The 21,143-nt window shown below is 41.7% G+C and overlaps 1 protein-coding gene across 1 annotated transcript in view; it reads left to right on the plus strand.

Annotated features, from left to right (window-relative positions):
- The window catches only part of il1rapl2 (interleukin 1 receptor accessory protein-like 2), a 293,650-nt gene that overhangs the window by 247,346 nt on the left and 25,161 nt on the right, over positions 1 to 21,143 (plus strand). The window contains exon 7 of the mRNA XM_070913223.1: positions 18,049 to 18,181. Coding sequence (XP_070769324.1) covers positions 18,049 to 18,181 — 133 coding nt within the window. The remainder of the gene's footprint in view (positions 1 to 18,048; positions 18,182 to 21,143) is intronic.

Here is a 21,143-nt window from a genome sequence, read left to right on the forward strand (position 1 = left end):
ATAAATAGCCTTCATGGAAATCACATACAGGTGCACACACACACACACACACACACACACACACTGGCACAAGCATGTATGTGGCAAGAGATGTGGGCATTAAACATGGAAATCAACACACAAGCACACACATATCTAGAAATAGTTATATATAATATATATATATATATAATAATAGACACATTGATGCACACAGTGGACAGATGCAAACACTACCTTGAGACTGGGACTGAGACTATTTATCGCCGAAGTTAGTCAACTGACAACATTCATTTTAATATTCTATTAATATTTTAAGTCATTTATTAAGCAATAATGCCCAGCATTAGCTGCTTCCAGCCTCTCAAATGTAAGAACTTTCTGCTTTTCTCTGTTTTATATGATTGTGCAGCCCTACTTTAGTCCATACATGCACACAGACAGGAAAAACATGTTCAGATATACCTTCAGAAATTCACACACACACACACACACACACACACACACACACACACACACAGTAGTATTAGGTGACAGCGTGAGGTTGGCTGTGAAAGGCAGGGTAAGATAAGGAGGCAGGCTTTCTGTCTTTCCCTCTTTCTCCCCTCTTGTCTCTCTTTCTCTGTCTGTCTCTGTCTTCTTCTCCCCCGTCACATTTATCTCTCCTCGTCTGTCTCCGTCCGTCCCTGCGAGGTGTCTGCCTCCATCTCACTTTCCCTCCATCTGCCTGTCTTCCCTCCGCCGCTCTCTATATCTCGAACTGTCCCTTTGTCTTTCTCTTTCAGCTCATTCAGTCTTTCCATTCATGTGCCTTAAAATGGTGATGCGTCATGTCATTATTCCCTTTCAAACTGTCAAAGAGAGATAACGTGAGGTGGGAGGGGTGCGGGACGGAATGAATGCAACAAAGGTCTTTATTTTTTCAGATTTTCATCCGTGAGAGAGACTCTGGTTGTGCTTGCAGTTGTTAGTCATCCCAAGGCATGTTAGGCATGTAATGCAGCACAATGGCTCCAAAGTGTCAAATTGTCTGCAATAATAATACACAATGATGTATTCATTTATTTTCGCTTGCCCAATTAAGGGTGATATAAACCTTTTCTACACAAAACCTGAAAAATTGGTGCTTAGAAATAAATGAAAATAAGTGAGAAGGTCAAAGATGGATTAAGGGGGCAGTGCAGAATAAAAGACAATAGGGAACAAAAGAAAGAAAGTGGAATAGGAGGGAAGGAAAGAAGGTTTCCTTCCTTTTTGAATTGTCCTTATATTGGATTATTCTTTTCCTGCAGGAGCGAACTAGAAAAGGGAAGGGTGGAAAGCAGAAAGTGCAAGACAACCACAGACCTTATTTCAGGCACCAAAAACCCATTCAAAGAACCCACTGACTTCCAAACGAGGGAACAGGAAGTGTAAACTGATTTCCGGATTTTAGGACTTATTCCTGCAGAACTCAATACCCAGCCTAGCAAGCTAGTTAGCTGGTCATGCTAACATTTGCAGATAAAGTTAGAGCAGATAAACACAGATAATCCATTCCTTACACGTTTGTTCTTGTATTTTTGGTTTTGGAAAAGGCTAAAAGGCAGGACCCTCCAAACCCCCTCCAAACTCTTTAAATGCTGTGTATCGCTCTTCAGAATGTGGAGGAATCCAAAGCCTGGCAGGCCTGCGGGGCTAGTTACAGTCGCTGTAGTATGATTGGACATTTGCTGCTCAGGCGAGGAGTTTAGCCAATTGTCAGGTAGCAAAGAACAGGTGAAAAGGTACAATAGAACAGAAGGAGGGGAAGAAGAGAGGTGGATAGAAAGAAGAAAAGACGAAAACAGAGAAGTGAGAAAGGGCTGAATTAGGAAGGGAGGTAGGAAGTAAGGCGGGACACACACACACACACACACACACACACACACACACCCCAGCCAATAAGACTTTTGCATTGTGGGAGTATCTGAGTTGGCTCTTTATCACTGTCAGCACACACACACACACACACAACGTTTTTGTCTTCATCGCTCTCTCCATTCACTCACAACACACACATACGAGACACAAAACATCAGACTACATAATATAGTACAGCGTGTTTAGCCTTTCTATCAGTGTCATGATGTGCAAACACGCACACACACACACACACACACAAATCTGTCGTCTGTGCCTTGATATAAACAGGCTGTTGATAGACATGAGAGAGAGAACAGAGGGACAGTGAAAGAGGTAGAAGACATAGCATCGAAGGGATTGAGAAAATAATTGCAGGGGAAAGGATGATCGATATGCGATGAAAGCGCGATAAAGAATGCGTTTTGCTCTTTCTTTTGCTCTCACTTTCATTTGTCATCCGGCGGCCTCATGAATATGGTAATCAGCTTTTGTTTGCAGCCTTGATGGAGGAGGAGGGACTGATGGAGAGGGAGAGGCTGGAGGGGAGCTCGAGTAAGTGGAGATGAAGAGGGTGGGAAAGGTGTTTGATGGAGGTGAGACGGTCACCTTTACATCTGTTTCACTGTGTTTTCATGAGCAACGATAACAGCAGCAAGAAAAACCTCACGTCTGTAAGAAGTGAGCTTGAGACTGCAAGGTCAATGGTTTAAGTCCCTGCGCAGGCCACGGAGATACTGGCAGGGAAATTGAACCATTGGTATTGTTCCCCCGGGTCAAGTACTGTTAAAGCCTGTGTGTGTGTGTGTGTGTGTGTGTGTGTGTGTGTATATAACGTTTGCTGTGTTTCTTGTTTTTTTTGACAAATGTGGCAAACATCCGAGGAAACAGTTAAACATGGATAAAAAGAGTCATCACTATTTTATTTTTACGCTTTTGTAATGCTATTAACGTTGTAGCTATTATAATGATATCGTGCAAGAAAATAAAACAATTTAAAACCACTGCTACCGCTGTCTCTATACACACACAGTGTATTAGGTAACAGGTGGTGAGCAAGTCATTGTATGGTTTGCTCAGAATCTCTTCGAGCAAACATTGCAAAGTTTAAAGCAGCGTTAGAGGACCGTTTGGCCACTAGGGGGCAGTATAACAAGCTGTAAACACACATATAGCCTTATATAAGACATATAGCCTTATAAAGTTTTTGTGGCAAACATGTTGGTTTACACATCCAGCAGACATGGAGTGACATTACCATTGAGTCCAATATTTCCTCTACCTCTGCCTCTGGCTCTTTATATCTGAATCTGAATATCTCACTATATTCACCAGCTAGTCGCTAACTTTTGTCTGAGCAGCTATCGTACAATGGGTTCATCTGAGCCATTTTTCGCCCAAAACAGCTTCCTGCTGCTGCTGGAAACAAGGTTGGTGAGAGCTGTGAGACTGAACCAAAACAGTAATGTTGCGGGCCGAAAAACAATGAGCTGAAGTGTGACTTACGGAGCCTTAACCGTTTGGTCAAATTGCAAAGAACAATGGCCATCACTGCAAAAAGGCAAAAATGATCCAGTTTCAGCAAGACACCCAAAGACACACAAAGTCAAGCACTTCAGCTGTGTCTTGGTTATTTTATGATTCATTCAACACAGTTTTGAACAGTGAACCAGTAAATCTGAGGTTTAGAATTTATTTCTAATGGAAGTGCTTTTCAAAATCCATGTTTCTGGAAAAAAAAAAAAAGCCATCCTCACTGTTTGGTACACTGTGATCTCTGCGTCTCCATCACTGTCTAATTATTTCTCCTGCTGTCTTTCCTCTCTCCCTCTCTCTTCTTCAAACTCTCACTCTCTCTGTGGGATCAGGATCCTGTGGAGCAAGAATTGGATTTTTATTAAGTAGAAATCCCCTTTGAAAGTCTACCTAACCAAGACCACTGTGTGTGTGTGTGTGTGTGTGTGTGTGTGTGTGTGTGTGTGTGTGTGTATGAGACTGAAATGATTAATGACTTGAGTGCAGGGTCCAAAATGTACTTTTTGGTATCTGTCAATGGCTGGTAAACTCAATACATTTACCAGCCAAAATATTTTTCAACTGGCCATAAAACATAAAGATAAAGATAAAGCATAAAGACACAACGTACATAAGAGCAACGTAATTACTGATTACTCACGGATTGACCTTTTTGTGGGCTTTTGAGTTTTCGCGGTCTTTAATCGTTTTTTGTTTTCATACGATGAGTTCCAGCCATAAACGAGCAGGTCCTGTTTGTCGAGTGCCTGCGGCAAAGGCTGCAGCTCATTGTGTTGGTGCTTGTGTTATAAAAAAGCCAATCTCTCCTCACCCTCTTACCTCATCTTATCTGTGACCACTTCTCTGTACATTTTCTTTCAGCTGTTCTTCCACCGCACTCTTCATTTTTCCGTTGATCTGCTCCGCCAATGTGCTGCCACATACTTGCAGACTCTGTCCGGCTCGACGACCGGCACCATTGATTCGGGCCCCTAAATGGGTCTAAATTTGAAATTTGGCTCAAATGAATGTGTGTCAGTCTCTCCCATAACTTTAGCTTGTAAAGTCTTTATAAGGTTCATCAGTGATGCCAAATTTCCTGTTCTTCCGAATGGGTTTAACCACTATGTGGTATAGTATAGGTATTCAAGTAGTCAATGTTGGTTGCAACAACTCCTGTAAGAACTGGTAGGGCATCTGAATACATTCTCTGCTTCTTCCAGGACTGTTGCCGTTTATCCCCCACCTCATCATGCTGTCAGAGCAACAGTCCCCACAAAGTGGGGGAAGGCTAAGTAGCTTCATTCAAATGTAACTCATAGGAGGAAGTGGAGTCCATAAGTAGGTCTGAGAGCACTTTTAGAACCCAAAAATGTGCTTCCTCCCTAGTTAAAGGACTTTCAAGCTTCATGTAAGTTCTTAAAGCTAAGTGGTTTCTACTCTGGTTTGGCTGCTGAAGAGAAAAACAACTGCAAACCACCATTTGATTAGATAAATGTATAAACCACATTCTGATATATTTGTGTACAGTTACTCGTTTTTGTATAATCCCCTGATAATCCTCGACTTCCCCAGAGACTTTCTCAAATTCAGTGACTTTCCTTGGCTGTGGATAAAACCAAACCTCCAGCTACTGATCGTCATGAGGCACTAACTGAGACGCAATTATTATTTTATTTATTTATCGTTGTGGATTATGCATTCACGTGTGCTGGCCTATACAAGAAAGTGTGTGTCTTAATCATGCATACTTTCTCTCGTGGTAGCAATATAATCCTTTCTTCTTCGGCCTCCGTGTCTCTGCATTCATTCATGATATATGTGCATGTGCCTTTGTTGGCATGTCTGTGTTCAGTCTCTGAGGGCAGCACTTCTTTGCCCCTCTTAACATTTTCACACCTTCAACAGTTGAGGGAGCAGGAGCAAGAGGAGAGAAGCCAAACAGGGATCTTAAGTGGAATAGTTTGTTTCTATTACTTTTAGATGTGTAATGGAGGTTAAGAGGTCTCTTACACTCAACTCAGCTGCCACAATGGACAACGTTGCTCATCTTAGACTTAAAAAAGGGTTTTATGACCTCAAGACAGTGATACACAGCAAGCTTTTGCACAACTTTGAAGGGCAATACTGCTCTTGGAGTTGCTTCAACACAGGTTTCCTCAAAGAGATCACTTTAAATAAAGTACTCTGGTATTTTCCAACCTGGGTTTAATTCTAATGGCCTAAAATCCAATCGCCACCTCTGTTGAGGAAAGGTGGACAAAACAAGTGCAACAGAGAGCCTCCCAAAGCTTTCCAAATAATGTTCGATTTGACATAAATCCTTTCAGTGTGGCCAAAAGTAAACACAGAAATTAGCCCCTTGGATGAGCTATTGCAGCTAATTCCATAGCAATCTACTTCTGAGGCAACTTGCCAGCTGACCTGAATGAGCTGCCAATTCATTTGCATTAATAACAACCATTTATTACTTACTGTTTTACTTTATGTATTGCATGACAGAGAGGTTGCCTACCATATGTAGAGCTGACAGTTTGGTTTAGTCTCTGTCTTTTCTTCCAATTGACCTTTGTAGCAAAGGTTTTCCCCTCACAGTCAGCTTTGTCGAGCAGGAAAACCACCAGTTTCTTCAGGTAATGTTATGTTGTCTAGTGGGACGGTGCTCTTCCCTCCGTTCCCTTGCGATAGTTCACCGATTGACCATACAGTGACCAGACATCCCGGTTTGTCCGGGATTGTCCCGGTTTCAAGCTGGGTGTCCCAAGTCCTGACAAATGTCTCAGTTTTCAACATTCACTACCAAATTGTCCCAGTTTTCAATACAATCTAAATAGTAATTATAATATAATACTTGTTTTCAGCACTCAGTCCTACTCAGCACCACGCGTCTGAATTCAACGCTGATTTGTAAGTATGTGTGTCAGTCATTCAAAGTGACGTTGTCGAGGCTGTTGCTAGGCCATGAGTCATAGGCAAGCGTCACAGACTATGAGAGAATCTGTCAGTATGCTAACAGTTAACTCGGCTGTCATGCCGAAGAGAAAGTCCTCAGCAACGAAAATGCTGCATCCAGGCGTCGAAAGGTGTGCTCGGTAGGTGTGCAAAGCACTTAAATAATTGTCCTCATCCTAATGAAAAGGGCTGTAGTGCGTGCACCCGAGTTAACTAGTCATTGCACCAGTCAGGCTGTGTCCACTATCACTCCCTCGTTCACTCATTCGCTGCTACACTCACTACATTTTCACACTCAGAATTGTACCGTCAAATCAAATGGCAGACAGTAAATATGTGCACTGTATAGTAAATAGGGAGTCATTTCGGGCACAGCCTTAGTTTTCTTGAATTTCTGTGGAAGAAAACATCTTGAAGAAGAAACTATGCTATTACTTATCCAATAGCTACAATAGCTAATCCAAGGGGCTACCTTCTGTGTTAACATTCAGTCAGGCACAAAGACATGTTTTTAAAAACGTGAAATTATTTATCTTTTTAAGCTTTAGGAGGCTCGCACTGCCTGTCCAGATATGCTTGTTTTACTGGAATCCGTGTTTCCCACCAGAGCTGGTATGATAAAGAGAATTAAAGCATAATGGAATAATTTAGCTCAAGTAAACAATCCGTAGACATATTAAAGATAATCCAGATATTTTAGACCTTTGCTACAATGGGGTTCATGATATTTCTGATACATAAATAACATAAAACCAAGTATCAAAACTTTGTAAGTATTTCTCTCCAGTCTACCTGCAGCTGTCCAGCCGGGAATGCTACAATAACAGGAACAGCCTGAAACCACATCCAAAATTTAAATTGTCCAGTCACTTGTAGGCCTACAGCTGTTCAAACCACAGATGACTCAAGCAATTCAGGGACCAAATTAAATTTTCCATGCAATCCTTCTTTTAGTCTACTTTGTTAACCATTGGCCCTGAGCTGGAGAAGTAGAACACTCTTGGATGTTTTTGGGACCCTCGGGTAACCGCTGTCAATCAGCCATCACCTGCCACCCAGTTCTGTCATGAAACCCCCCCCCCCCCCCCTCCCCGCAACACATACACACACTACCACCACTGAGACCAACACTATTAGCACTTCTAACCTCATGTGGGCTCGCTTGCTTTTTCTTTCCTCTATTCTTTATTTTACCTCTCCTCCTGATTCTCCTTTCTTTATTCAGCTCACAGCCAACCACCCTCACGGCCATAACCATCTGCTCATTCCTATTATCATTTCTATTCGTCTGTTTTGTCCTTATTTCCGGTGGTGGCTGGTGATTATTTACCTGGGTTGGACTACAGGTACCAGGGGCCTCTGCTTAGACACACAGATGTAATTTTTTGTAATATCTCTTCTGGCATGGGGTGCAGCAAGCAGCCCAAACTTTCAAAATTACCATGAAACAGAAACTTTGACTCCAATTACTCTGACTTAGCACTTCATTAGGTACAATCTAATGCAATCCAATGTCCAATCCATGTTGACACTGTCAGAGAAGGGTTGATTTAAGTTGTGGCTGTTGTAGTCATATTGTATTAGACTGCATTAAGTGTTTTTCATATTTTTAGCCACCCCTGTTTAAATACAAAAGGGGAGCCGTTTATTATTATTATATCACCTCAGGATACTGACAGTCTCTTTGCAGGATGCGTAGAAATTCTGTGATCAGCAGACGCTAATCCTAACCCTACACTTAAAGCTGCACTACACAATATCTATCACAATGGGTCAAATGACTATGTGTATTGTTAACGGTGTCATTGATGAACCCTCAGAGAATTAGCACCCAACTTTGAGCCCTACAGAGCATTTTAGCATCTTTAGCTCATTGTTTTGGTTTTCCAGCCAGCAAACTGTACTTCATGGGTCCGGTCTAACCGCTCTCATCAACCTCGTTAAAAGCAAAAAAGCTCTGATGATCATTGTAAGCTACCTGACCAGCATTAAATGACTGGCAGAGTTAGGAAGTAGCTGGTGAACAAACTGGAGCATGTAGCAGATAAAGGGCAGAGTTGGCAGAGACCAACCTAAAAGTGAATATTGGACTTACATTCATTAGGTGGCGAGAGAACACGAAGAAAGACTGGAATCAAACTGGTTTTGCATTGTGTTTGCTAGATGTGTAACTAACATGTTAGCCATAACAGCTTGTTAAGGTGGTAATATGTCACTGTTGTGATTACAGCTTGGCCCCAAAGTAGCCAAATAATAATAATAATAATAATGATAATAGTAACGTATCTTTAAACTTCCATAATCTCAAGTGTTGGTTGGGTAGACCACAGCCTGAACATTTGGCTCGGGGCACAAAAGTATATTCTTTACCTCTCTTGTATCATTTCTGTGCGGTGAAAGAAGAATCACGACCACCGATAGCTTTGATGACAGCCAGTGTACATTCTGAAGTTAACAGATGCACTGCTAAAACGTTGTCCTCTTCCTGTTTTGTGTGTGTGAAGCAGTAAGGCAGAATTCCTGTCAAGTCTGACCCAGGGGCAGATCTTCTAAAATGCAGTATTGAATCCAGTAGAGGCTAATGACCTCTCAGAGATAGTCTCATATGTCTACAGTAATCGAGTTAACATGTTCAGTTGAACATGCTACCATGACTTACCCAAGAGTCAAAGCTACTTTGGAAAACGGGGAGCAGACAGAAACTGTGGTGTAACAAACTATATCAGCTCTGAATCTGTCGGTGACGTTGGATTTAAAACAAGCCCCTCATGACTGGTCATTTAATTAACCTTGTCAAGCATATCTGCAGTAATCTCCAATCTAATTTCATCTGTTAATTTAAAACTGTTCTTAACGAGGCCAGCCCCCCAGCCAATCAAATGTCAGGTATAGAAGCATAAAGGACTTGGTTAATTAGAGCTGTCAGGAAATGGCCAAATATGGACAAAGAGGGGGGGCTGGATTTCCTTTTATTACTTTCCTGGGAGAGTTATTAATTCTGTGGGAATCACCTCAGGTGGTATGTGTGTGTAAGAGTGTGTGCATTTGTGGGGACGGATCAGGACGAGGAGGTGGGGGATGAAGGCTAAGAAGAGATAAAGTCAGATATGGGGAGACAGAAACAAAGACAGACAGACAGAAAGAAAGAGAGAGAGAAATATTTAGTTTATTCAGAATAATCAAATGTGTCTCTTCCCAACTTTGTGGCAGCTTCATTTCCTGTTAGACAGGAAATTGAGCCTTAGCATTTCCAGAAGTGATTCTCCATCTCATATTTATCAAATAATACTCAGTCTCTCCAGTGGAATTGTGATGTCAAATTATATTGAAAATCTGCACAGGGCTCTCTGAGGATTTCATATCACTGTAAACATGTTAAATATCAATGAAACAGAAAAACAAAGATTGATTGTGAAACTATTTTAAATCAGTAGTTTCTTTTAACTTTTGAACTTTTATATTAATTTCCTTTTTTTAAATTTGCCATGGGTTTCCCTAAATAGTTAAAATTGAGTTTCAATGATCATTTTAAGGGAAACAGATTGTGTTTGTATTGGACAGCTGCCATATGTGACTGTGTGTGACTGTGTGTGTGTGTGATATTTCAGTGTGTAAAAGGGAATTAAGAGGCCCAGACCCCATCAGAGCTGACCTGTGAAAAGACACCATGAAAAGGTTACTGATGCTTGTTATCAATGGTTTCTGGTCACATTATACAATCTGCTGATATAAAAACGACTCTTCTAAACCATGTTGGTAAGAAAAATCATCACTAAGGTTTTTTGCTGAGAACAAATGGGACCACCATTTGTTCTCAGCAAGGTCTGTCCCCTTTTTCTTCCCTTTCAAAATGATGATTGCAAAGACTTTCAAATACAGCAGCAATGTGTTGCCAGATATTCCACCCACGAACACTGTTGTGTTTTCATGCATATAGATTTGTAAAAAAAAAAAACCTGGGATTTGCCCCATCAAAAATCAGTAGATACAGCCAAATCAAATTTTTAGTCATCATTTTATGATCGTTACAAATAATTATTATTGAATACATATTGCAACGTATACCTTTTGCAGTGTCTGTAATGTTTTAACGCCATTAACAATGATTCCCAGAGGAGCTGGAGTGGGGAGTTGATTAGCTTAGCTTAGCATAAACATTTTGAGCAGGGGAAAACAGCTAGCCTGTCATTTGTATCCGTTTGTGTATGGATCAAACAAATATACAACATGTTAATTAGTGAGCTGGAAGCAGGTGGATTTTTAAACTCTGGACAGAGCCAAGCTATCTGTTTCCCCCGTGTGTCCAGTTTTTATTTTTAGTTAAACTAATCTCCTCCTGGCTCTAACTCCGCTCTTCTCATCTAACTCTCAGCAAAAAAACAAATATGCCAAATTGCCGAACAATTCCTTTAAGACTACGAACACATACAGTTAATCTGTCAACATGCAGTGCACAAAAAGCATTGTTACCCAGTGTGTAGTTGGTCTTTCATGGAGAAATCCTTTGCAGTGATGAATCTTGCATGGTGCAGGTGCGCCTCTCCAACAGAAGCTCACAATGTACTAACTAATGAAAATGACGTCACAGCACTGCGGTTTACAGTGATTTAGTGAAAGCAGCACAGCGATGACCACTTGGCAACAAAGATAGACAACAAATCATTTCAAAAACTCAAGGATTAGTATTGAAATCCTGAAAACTGTAGTTGGCACAGAGGATGGGATTTTGGAGGAGCGTCACTGCCGCGTACACAGCTTCCCTAAAAATAGCAAGGATTGAAAATTAAAAAGGAATAAGTTGTTAGAGGCAGGATGTCTGTAAATACACAAAATGAGAGAGTGAACAGCCTCCCAGGTTACAGCTGAGCTGCCCACTTACTGACACGTGGATGTGTGTGTGTGTGTGTGTACGTGTGTGTGTGTGTGTGTGTGTGTGTGTGTGTGTGTGTGCGTGTGCGTGTGTGTTTGGCCTGAGAGTGTGAGTGTGCACGTCTGTGTCTGAGTATTGGGCCACAGTGTGTGTGTGTGTGTGTGTGTGTGTGTGTGTGTGTTGTGTGTGTGTTGTGTGTGTACGTGTGCGCGTGTGTGAGGCACCATCTGTGTTGCAATGTGCAGCTGCGCTCCCTTGGAGCCAAAGACCCAAAACTCAGCTGTTACCTAGACAACCCCCATATACCCCATACCTGGTCAACACACACACACACACACACACACACACACACACATACACACAGTGCTCAAACCACCTAAAGGTCTTACACTGTGTGTGCTTTTATGAGCAGATGGACAGAGATGTATTAGATATGAGATACACACATTTGTGTGTGTGTGTGTGTGTGTGTGTGTGTGTGTGTGTGTGTGTGTGTATGAGAGAGACAGAAACAGGGAGAGACAAGCAGATGGACAGTCTATGTTTCAATTTCAGATGACTTTCCCCTCTGCTCGAATGTGTGTGTGTGTATGATGTGAGGATGATCTCAGTCTCGTCTGAATACTGAATGCATATTTGGGAGATCTACATGCTGCTTTCAGTCACACACACACCTTTTGTGGAAGACTGTCCCATCGGCCCGGCTCAGGATAAGCATGAGCTGCTTCAGGCTTGAGATAAACAAGGCTGCTACTTTATGTAGTACAGTTTTAACTGTATTGCATTAACATATAAGGTATATTTAGTTTGTAACCACAGTGGCATCATAATATCTGGAAGCAAAATTCCCATTACATTTCTGCTTAGACAGTGTTTGATGATTGGGACTTTGACCACTTCTAAGACTTGTTTGGACATAAAACTCTCCAGGTTGAATCATTAGAACAAAAGACTAGCAAGTGTCAAAGTGAAAATATCAGGAGTGGAAAGGCCTAAGTACACCTGTGCACATCAAAAATGTAAGGAAAGAAGTTCATTACGTCTTTCAAGATGCATTTAAGAGAGAAACCTGGGTTTACTGTACTGTACAGTGCAGCATATTTACTGAATGTGACATTTATTCACAGTAAAGTGCCCTAAAAAAATACCATGGAACTAAAAGCTAGTGTCCATGGCATGTACACTACGTTCTGCTAACTATCCCACAATTAAGTAATTAGGTGACATACAATTACTTGCTATACTAACTAACAAGCAGAAGAATAAAATTTGAAGCAAACTTTCAAGTAGGAATTTACACAGGTAAAAAAGAAACATGCTCTCTCCACAACGCTTCACAACACGATGCTCATATTGATGTCAATGTGTTTCCTTTGGGAATTAATGGTGTTTCATTTTGATATCATTCCATTGACCCACATTTAAGTTTATACTGCATTCAACGGTGCGTCACCAGCAGCCGAGAAATGAAAATAGATTTTAGCTTCATGTATTGTGCGTCGTCCCTGTCGAATAAACAAATAAGATAAGTTGTCGAGCAATTGTGTTCTGTCACCTCAGTCTTCTCGCCACCTCCTAAATGTGTCTAGTGAGCCCCTGAAGATCCAGGCCTATAGGTCGAGAACCACTGGTGTGTGACAAGACTTTTAAGCAAAATTTGATAATTGGTGCCCCTAAATTGCAGCCCGAGAACGCTCTGGCTCTGGAGGAGCTGTCTGGACTTATTAGGACCGCTAGTGTTTTCCCAGCCGTGTGCAGCTCTTGCAGTGAGTTTGTAACTCTACAGCACAGAAGTAAGATTTAAGTGGAAAGGATCAGTGCGTTGGTTAAGTCCATGTCACTGGAGCATGCCGCTGCCGGAATTAAACAATGTGCTTATGCAAGCCCTTGCCAGGCCGCGGCTGGCTGTCAGAAGTGGCTAGGTTCTCTGCAGCAGCAGCAGATGTGCACGAAGAAGAGCGGCGCGCAGAAGGTGGACGGAGAGGCAGAGCGATCACCCCACAGCGGAAGACTTTCTATGAGTCAGCTGCCTACCTGTTACGTGATGAGAACACATGAAGACTAAAATGGTGTTTAGCAACATTAGACTCCATGCTAACGGGGATGCAACATGAAGAAGAGTTACAGTACACGGTTCTGTACACTTAGGCCTGTCCACTGGTCTCGTAGAAGTTCTCCTAATTCTCCATGTGTCACTCAGTGGGGCTCCAAAATCACTTCATCTTCAGGAAATCACCTTCTACCATCTCGTTTTACATCATTTGAACATGTTGTCCTTCTTTACCCTCCTGCAGCTGTCAACAGCGAGTCAGAAATCTACTGGATGAACTGAGCTGAACTCAATTAATATCTCTCGCCCGCCTGTGATGTTTTAACTAGAATCAGTGTGTAAAAACACTTCCTATAGTTTGATCCAGCGAGCTAATTAAAACTTATCCATCTCCGTACTGGCTGAACACACTGGCTCCGCTGCTCCCCTGACACCACCCGGATTTCCAGGGAAAAGGGACAATTCAACTTAATAACCTTTATTTAACGTTATTCCCGGCAATAAGTAGGCTGAGGTTTAATGACGGGGCTGAATCACAGGTGACAGAAATATATGAAAAATATGTCACAGTCAAAGTCTATAATTCCAAGTCTATTAACTTAGGTCCTTTCCGTTCATACGTACTTGTCAAGCCAACTGATTCTCTCAGTGTGTGTGTGTGTGTGTGTAAAACCAGTTTGCAGTGATTCATTTCCCTCATTAAGGGTTGTCCTACTTCTCTCCTACAATCCCTCACTTGACTGTTATCTACTCTTTTCTTATTTCCTTTCTATATAGTGTGTAACACGGATAGTGTTTGGTTTGATACATATTTATAAAAATAAACATTTATTTCTCAGTAGCCTTTGCTGTTTCAAAAGTAATTTGATTGTTTTATCTGGTAGCCCCTTTGTGACACTTCACACTTCCAATATGTCATTTTAAGGTGGACAAGACATCCCAGACAAAGGTGTTTCCATGTTGTTCCACTCCAGGTAAAAGGTTTCTATGCAGACGGGGGGGGGGGGGAGACCAAAAGGAACAAAAAGCAAATGATAGGGGAAAGAGAGAGAAGGAAGGAAATACTGAGGAGGAATGGAAGGGGAATAATAGAGAAAACATCCACATTGAGATGAATAGGAACAGAGACAGAAAGAAGACAGGGAGACATGGAGAGACAGAGAATCTCTTTTAGTGATGAGAAGAAGTGAGAACAGGAAAACAAAGAGTTACGAGTGAAACAGACTAATGATGTGACAAGTAACAGTGACAAAGGAAGAAGCAAAGATGACAGACTCTGCGTTTCTATGGATTTCCCGCCAATCTCTGTCGCTTCATCTCACTGTTCACAGATCAGCTTCTCCAGGAATTGATGTAAAGCATGACAGCTCATGCTCTGCATTGCTGACTGATTTTGTTCTTCAGTGATTACTGTGAAAGTCACACCTTTACACTTTCAATGTGTGTCACTGAATGAGTGATGTGAACTCTTTGAAGATCAGTTTTCTGGTCACTGAATTTAACGTTGACTTCTTTTTAACTTACGTACATAGGTTTAGTTAACGGTTTGCACCTGGAAATAAATTGAATCATGTTTCTTTTTTTTTTGTTCCAATGATTACAAAACTGTGAGATTCAGGAGGAATTTAACAGATTACAACATGGTTACAATATGAGACAAACGTATTGCTATATGCTGTATATATAGGAAAAAAGCACCACTGTCAACAGCATCTTGACAAATAATGTGAAAAAAAAAAGTATGAAAATTTCATAGCTGTATAGCACACAGTGCTTTATTAACACACCCAGCAGACACAGGGTGTGTTTCTGACTTAGACAAGTCAAATACAGAAAAAGTGCTGTGAGGTTTCTTGCATTGAGATTTTTTTGCGGTCCGAGCCGACGACAGGAAACGACCTCAAAACAAAAGGCTTTACAGGCAGAAGGAAACAGATGTTGATGTCTGATAACCAGCAGTTCCTCTTGCTCAGATAGCGGCATTAAAAAAAAGAACCAAGGGCAAACCACAGTCTGGACTGATGCTCACATTCAGCTGCTGCTTTATGTGCATCTACGTGTTATGAATGTCAGAGGAGCTGCATTAAAGCGCTCAGACAAGTCTGTCAGGCTGAACTAAAGTTACAAAGACGGGAATCAGATCGGTTTTGACTCGTGAGTCACGTGACTTTTGTTTACAAACTCACTTGTGATTGGGCGGAGGGAGTTTTTCCAGTGTGCTTCACACCAAAGGAAACAACGTTGAGGTGTGATCACACTCAGCAGCAGTGTGAAATGATGATGCAGCAACCTGAAAAAGCTCTCATCAATCATTTGCACAAAGTCTGTCTTTGATACTAATGACAACAACATGGCACCAACCTTTTTTTTTTTGCTCTTATAAACACCCTGCTGCTTTAGCCATAAATAGAAATGATGACTCAAAGGCTGTATGAGGCTGGATTTCAGGGCTGGCAGTTCTGATTGAGGAAGACTGAAACACACACACACACACACACACACACTCACACACACACACAGTCACTCACACCCTTATGCCACACAACTGCAAACAAAGTTGATGATTTTAATCACCATAACATGCTGAGAACACAAACACACCCTCAGGGTGCTAATCAATTACTGTGGAGCACACACACACACACACACACACACACACACACACACACATCTACATACACACACAAGGACACACACAATCAAGCTAAACTAATTTCACTCTAATCCAAATTTTTTTTTATCAGGTTCTGCTGTATGTGTGTGTGTGTGTGTGTGTGTGTGTGTGTGTGTAGTACAGGATGCTGCCTGCCTAGGCGAGCAAACACACCACCACTTTGGGGACCACTTCATCTCTTGGCTTGTTAGAAATGATCATTTTGAGAGACAGACAAACGTCAAAGCCTTCTGTCTTCTCCCTTTTCCTCCATCAATCAGAATAAGTGATGCAATGACACCAGAAATAAAGCAATCGTCTGACATTTCCATATGAAAACAGCTGCGTGTTGCCCTGACCAATTGATAAAAGCTCATGTTTATTCAACCTATAAGCCGTTTGTGGAAGTTTCTACCTTTGCTGTTCTAAACGTTCGGAAGCTCTTTTGAAAGTAGCAATTTCAGGGATTAAGTTGCACAAGGACAAAACTTCTCCGACCCGCTCTGCATACGAGTATCAGTCACAGGAAACGTCTAAAATGTAAATATGTTTAGTGTTAACATTCCGTTTAAGTGTCTCTTTGTTGACAACAAACACACAGATATACGCACAGCGTTAGCATTCAGTGTTGGTTCTAGACGGTGCTGATAGAGCTATCATTATGATAATACTGAGGTCTATCATAATTATCTGCTAATTGACTGCCTAACGAGGTAGCACTCATTAGAATGCTCATTAATACTCCATCATCACCATTGATAGCTGTAATCACAGAGTGGTGGTTTCAAGGTCTTACAGGAGGGTGTGTGTCTGCACTGATACTGTATGCGCGCTTAAGGGTGTGAGTTGCTCGTATTGTCGATTCTTTCTTCCAGCAGAAATGTATTGTAAGTATTGAATCACAGAACCTTTTGCATTTAACCTTTCCAATGCAGAGCACATAAATTGCCCATAAAACAGTCAATATTCAGCCTTTACAGTTATTTCACCCGAGTTTCTCCACAGACATCTGTATTAAAACGATTCCACACCTTACCTCTGCTGCTGATGCAGGAAGCAGCGTGCCCTTAATGAAACGAGGCAGACAGTGAGCATGAGGAGGTCGTGGTGGTGGGTGGACATGCAGCCAATCTGACTTTTATGCATTATAATAATGATTTCTCCCTGACATTAACCACACCATAGTTACTATGTGCAGACATTGTAGAATTGAGAATTTCAAACACAGTTGTCCAATATCTTGTCTGGTAATGTGGTTGAATTTTCATCGTGCTGCGTCTTCCCTTTTGGTCCTCTGCTGTAGTTTGTAGTTTTAAAGAGTAATTCAACACTAACCCACGCTGTTGCTGTGATTGGTCTCTATATGACTAAAATGTCTGGCATGTTGCACACATCAGAGAAGGTGTTTTATCTTGACAATCAATACAGTGTATAAGACATATTCTCCATTATATACAGGTCTGTTCACACAAATCACATAAAAAACATTGTTTTTTGCCATTCAACCATGCGTACGGTATAGTTTTGGTTTTATTTGAGAAGATTTCAGCTGTGACCGCCATTGCAATGAAAGTGAATGGAATTTGTGTTGCTAAAGGCAAAATATTTAATTGGGTTTGCAGTGGAGATCTGAAAACTATCTGCTTGGCTAGACATCAGCTTGGGTCAGAGTTTATTTTGTGATTTATGTGAACCAACCATTTACACAGTACTTTTGTTTCTGCTTTATTGTTACACATTAGATGATAAACAGCAGGTTTGAACACAGAGAGCCTTTAGTAACACCTCTTTTTAGGGCTGTCTGTTGAGCCTTTAATTCTTTTAGTTCCCCAATTCAAGGGGCTCCAAACAGGGACCCTGCACACCTACTATACAGTACCTGCACTGCTTCCTGAGGGGGCAGCAGGCCTCCCAGTATCACCTGCAAGCCTGCAAGAACAGCAACAGCAACTTAATTTAACCATGATGCTCCAGCTCTCTTCATTGACCTCTTAACATTGCAACATGTATGGCAGTTTTCATTGTGCGTATGGAAACACACAACCTGGACTGCAGCGCCTGCTTCGGCTCCAGTTCAGTGGGACTATTTTTGCTGTCTTTCTGCATGCTGTTGTCTGTACTGTAACCGTGTTATGTTTTGTGTTGCAGGTATGCCTCTCAGTCTAGACTGCAAAGCATTTTTCGGCTACAGCGGAGAAAACAGAAGGCCCATTATCTACTGGATGAAGGGAGAAAAGTTTGTCGAGGAACTAGCGGGACACATTAAAGAAAGTGAAGTCAGGTAAACACGCCAGCATCTCGACTAAACATGGATCCACTTCTAGTCATGTATGTACCCCTAATCATTTTCTGGAGGAGAGGAGACGTAAAGAAAAAGATATACAATTTACAGTAGATTAGAGAAGTTGAGTAAATACTAAACACACGTAATTGTACAAATGATTGTTTCTGTGGTGATGCTTCTTCACCACTCCTGCAAGACGCTGCGAGACAGTATCAATTATAGCCTGTATACAGGTTTCTATTGTTAATTAATTTCTGAATAGACTTGACTCCAGCTGCACTCCTCACACTGTCAGTATCTAATTTGCTCTCTTATGATTTATGACTCATTGAGGGTTCTCTGACAGATTTCCTCTCAACTTTCCAAAAAAATTATGAATGCTAATAATAAAGTTAAATTGAATTCATTTTCTCCCCTATTGGGACCAATTACATTCGGCTCTATTGGGAAAGGCCTGATTGTCTGCGGGGCGTCAAATATCATTAGGACAAGCTGCCAGATCACCATGGAAACCCTCAGAACACTTACAGTCTCGTGAGTGTGAGACACTGTAAGTCATGTAGATAAAATGTATCAATAACAGATGCACATTACATATTTGCTTAAAACGGTTAGCTAAACACCAATTATCCATTTACCTCCAAAATGTTAAAAGTTAAAGGGAAAGGTCGTCTGCAATTATGATATATTTTAGTCATAAAATTATCATTTTATTCTGTAGAGTGTCTGTAGAGCAACAGCTTGCTCAGTTTGGATGTGGGGAAAGATAATGCTTTCCTAGTTTGCCTTCTTCAATGGACAAATTCAGGTGTGACACCACACTAGCCTTATATCGCCAGACCAATTCGCAAATGCAAATTAGTCTAGAACCTCTCAGTTCATTTTCGATTTTTTTTCTCGAGTTTGGTTCCCAGGCTCACACAAAACTAATCATTTTTTTGGGGGGGAAAGAGTACCAAAGCTATGGTGATCTCTGTATGAGCATAGTCAGACTGGGCTCATATGATTCTACTGTTTTCAAACTTCCAAACTTTTCTTCCGAGCATATCTTTGAGGCAGAGAGAAGGACTTTATAAAGGTTGAAGATGTTTAGTGGAGAGTCTTAGTGGAGATCACAGGACATCCACTAATGCATCACAGCTAAGGATTCAGTACAACAACCTTAAACAAACACGCAGCAAACATTGTTTGGTGGTGGTCGATGCCGCAATAACTTTGCCTCTGTAGGGCTTTGTGAAGGCTCTGTGAAGGGGATAGAGATGGGATGAGGTATGCAGGATTAGAGCACATGAATCTCGGCAGACGTTAAAACTCCACCTGTTAACACTAGTTTGCTGCAGTGCTGCAGAATCACTGAACTGAATATGTAATTTATGCACTGACTTCGCCACTCCTGTCGCAAAATCAGCAAGCAGCACTGTTGTGGGTGTACAGTACATCGTCTACTGTACATGATAGCAATACACATTAAAGGAAAACTGTGGTTCATTACAACCTGGATTTTATTTTCGTAGCTCTCTCAGCCAGGAAGTCAGGCTGTACGCTTATAGTGGATGTTGACAACAAACAGTTGGCTTTGGTTTTCCCTTTCAAATAAATCTGACTAACCTTGGGGTTTGTTTTCAACCTGTATGACCCCCTGACCACTAGTGCTTGTTGCCCTGTTTGGACCTATTTTTAGCGACACTACCCAGGTTTTGATGAAGTAGTTTACCTTTAATGGAGCAATGACAACAAAGAGCCCACCCCTTAAAAACTGTTACCAGTGTTTGAAAGTTTTACTGCACATTACACATTTCTCAGCAATTGGATTTGAGTGCATAAGTTACTAATTTGAGTAATTCAAGGGTATGAGATACAAATCTAAGGTTTAAGGTCTAAGTTTACGTCACCTCTCAGGCTCTGTAAAGATTCACTTCTGATTCAGCATCTAGTAAAAAAAGAAAAATAGGGTTATTACACAGAAAATAGAAACAATTGCAATTCTGTTTACTTTTTTTAACCATCAGCACCAACTCCCCGACCCTGACCTGGAAGTAGTTAAAGCCCTTACCATTAGAAAACATTTTAAAACTAAAATCTAAACAAAATGTTCTCTTTTACCCAAAAGCCGTCATATTTGATGTCATCAACTCAGCCCACCAGCAATAATGTGAGCGTTTATTTCTCCTTAAAGAGAAATCCTTTTGCCTCTTCAGCAGCTCCCTCCACAGGGCGGCCAGAGGTCAGGGTCAGGGTCAGGGTCAGGGTCAGGGTCAGCTACGCAACAGCAGCCCTGGAGCAGGGAGACCTTCAGTGTCTTGCTCTGGGACACTTCAGCAGAAGGGCTGCTTGCTGACCTGCTGGGGCTTGAACTCAGGTTCTCCATATGAAAGATGGTCTCTGTAACCGCCAAGCCGCTCTGTGGCCTCTGAAAATGTTCTCCCCCGGGGAAACAGTGCTGTAGATAAAGAGAGCGGGAACGTGCGTGAGTATGAGTGTTTAAACTTGAAACTAATCACGCCCCGCGGTATTAAATTAACCTTTGCCTGATGAGTTTTCCATCTTTCAGTCCAGTCCTCTGGCCACCTCTGATCCAATCACACCGCTCCTCCAAATTCAACAGTACGGCAGACGGACTCCTGCTGTGATGCACATTAATCTGCCCACGTTCAGCTCCCACCACCCGTCCCGCTGCACCACCGGCCGTTGGACTGTGTGTGTGTGTGTCCCTGTCTGTTCGGATAGGATCCAATACTCTCTAGTGGCCTCCATGATAGAGTGAATACCCCTAATTACCAATTCTTGTTACCCTGCAGTATGTGACAGAACTTTTGACACTCTCACCTCGTTATTACTGCACCACCTAGAGAGAGCGGCCTGCTGTGAATATGTGTGACGGACAGGAAGTTTCAGACCTTTTCTCCACACGTAGCCTTCCAGCGCTCTCCTTCTGAAAACCTGCATCTGTCTTGGAAGA

This window comes from Enoplosus armatus, chromosome 10 (genome assembly GCF_043641665.1).
Source record: "Enoplosus armatus isolate fEnoArm2 chromosome 10, fEnoArm2.hap1, whole genome shotgun sequence".
NCBI classification, from domain to species: Eukaryota; Metazoa; Chordata; class Actinopteri; order Centrarchiformes; family Enoplosidae; genus Enoplosus; species Enoplosus armatus.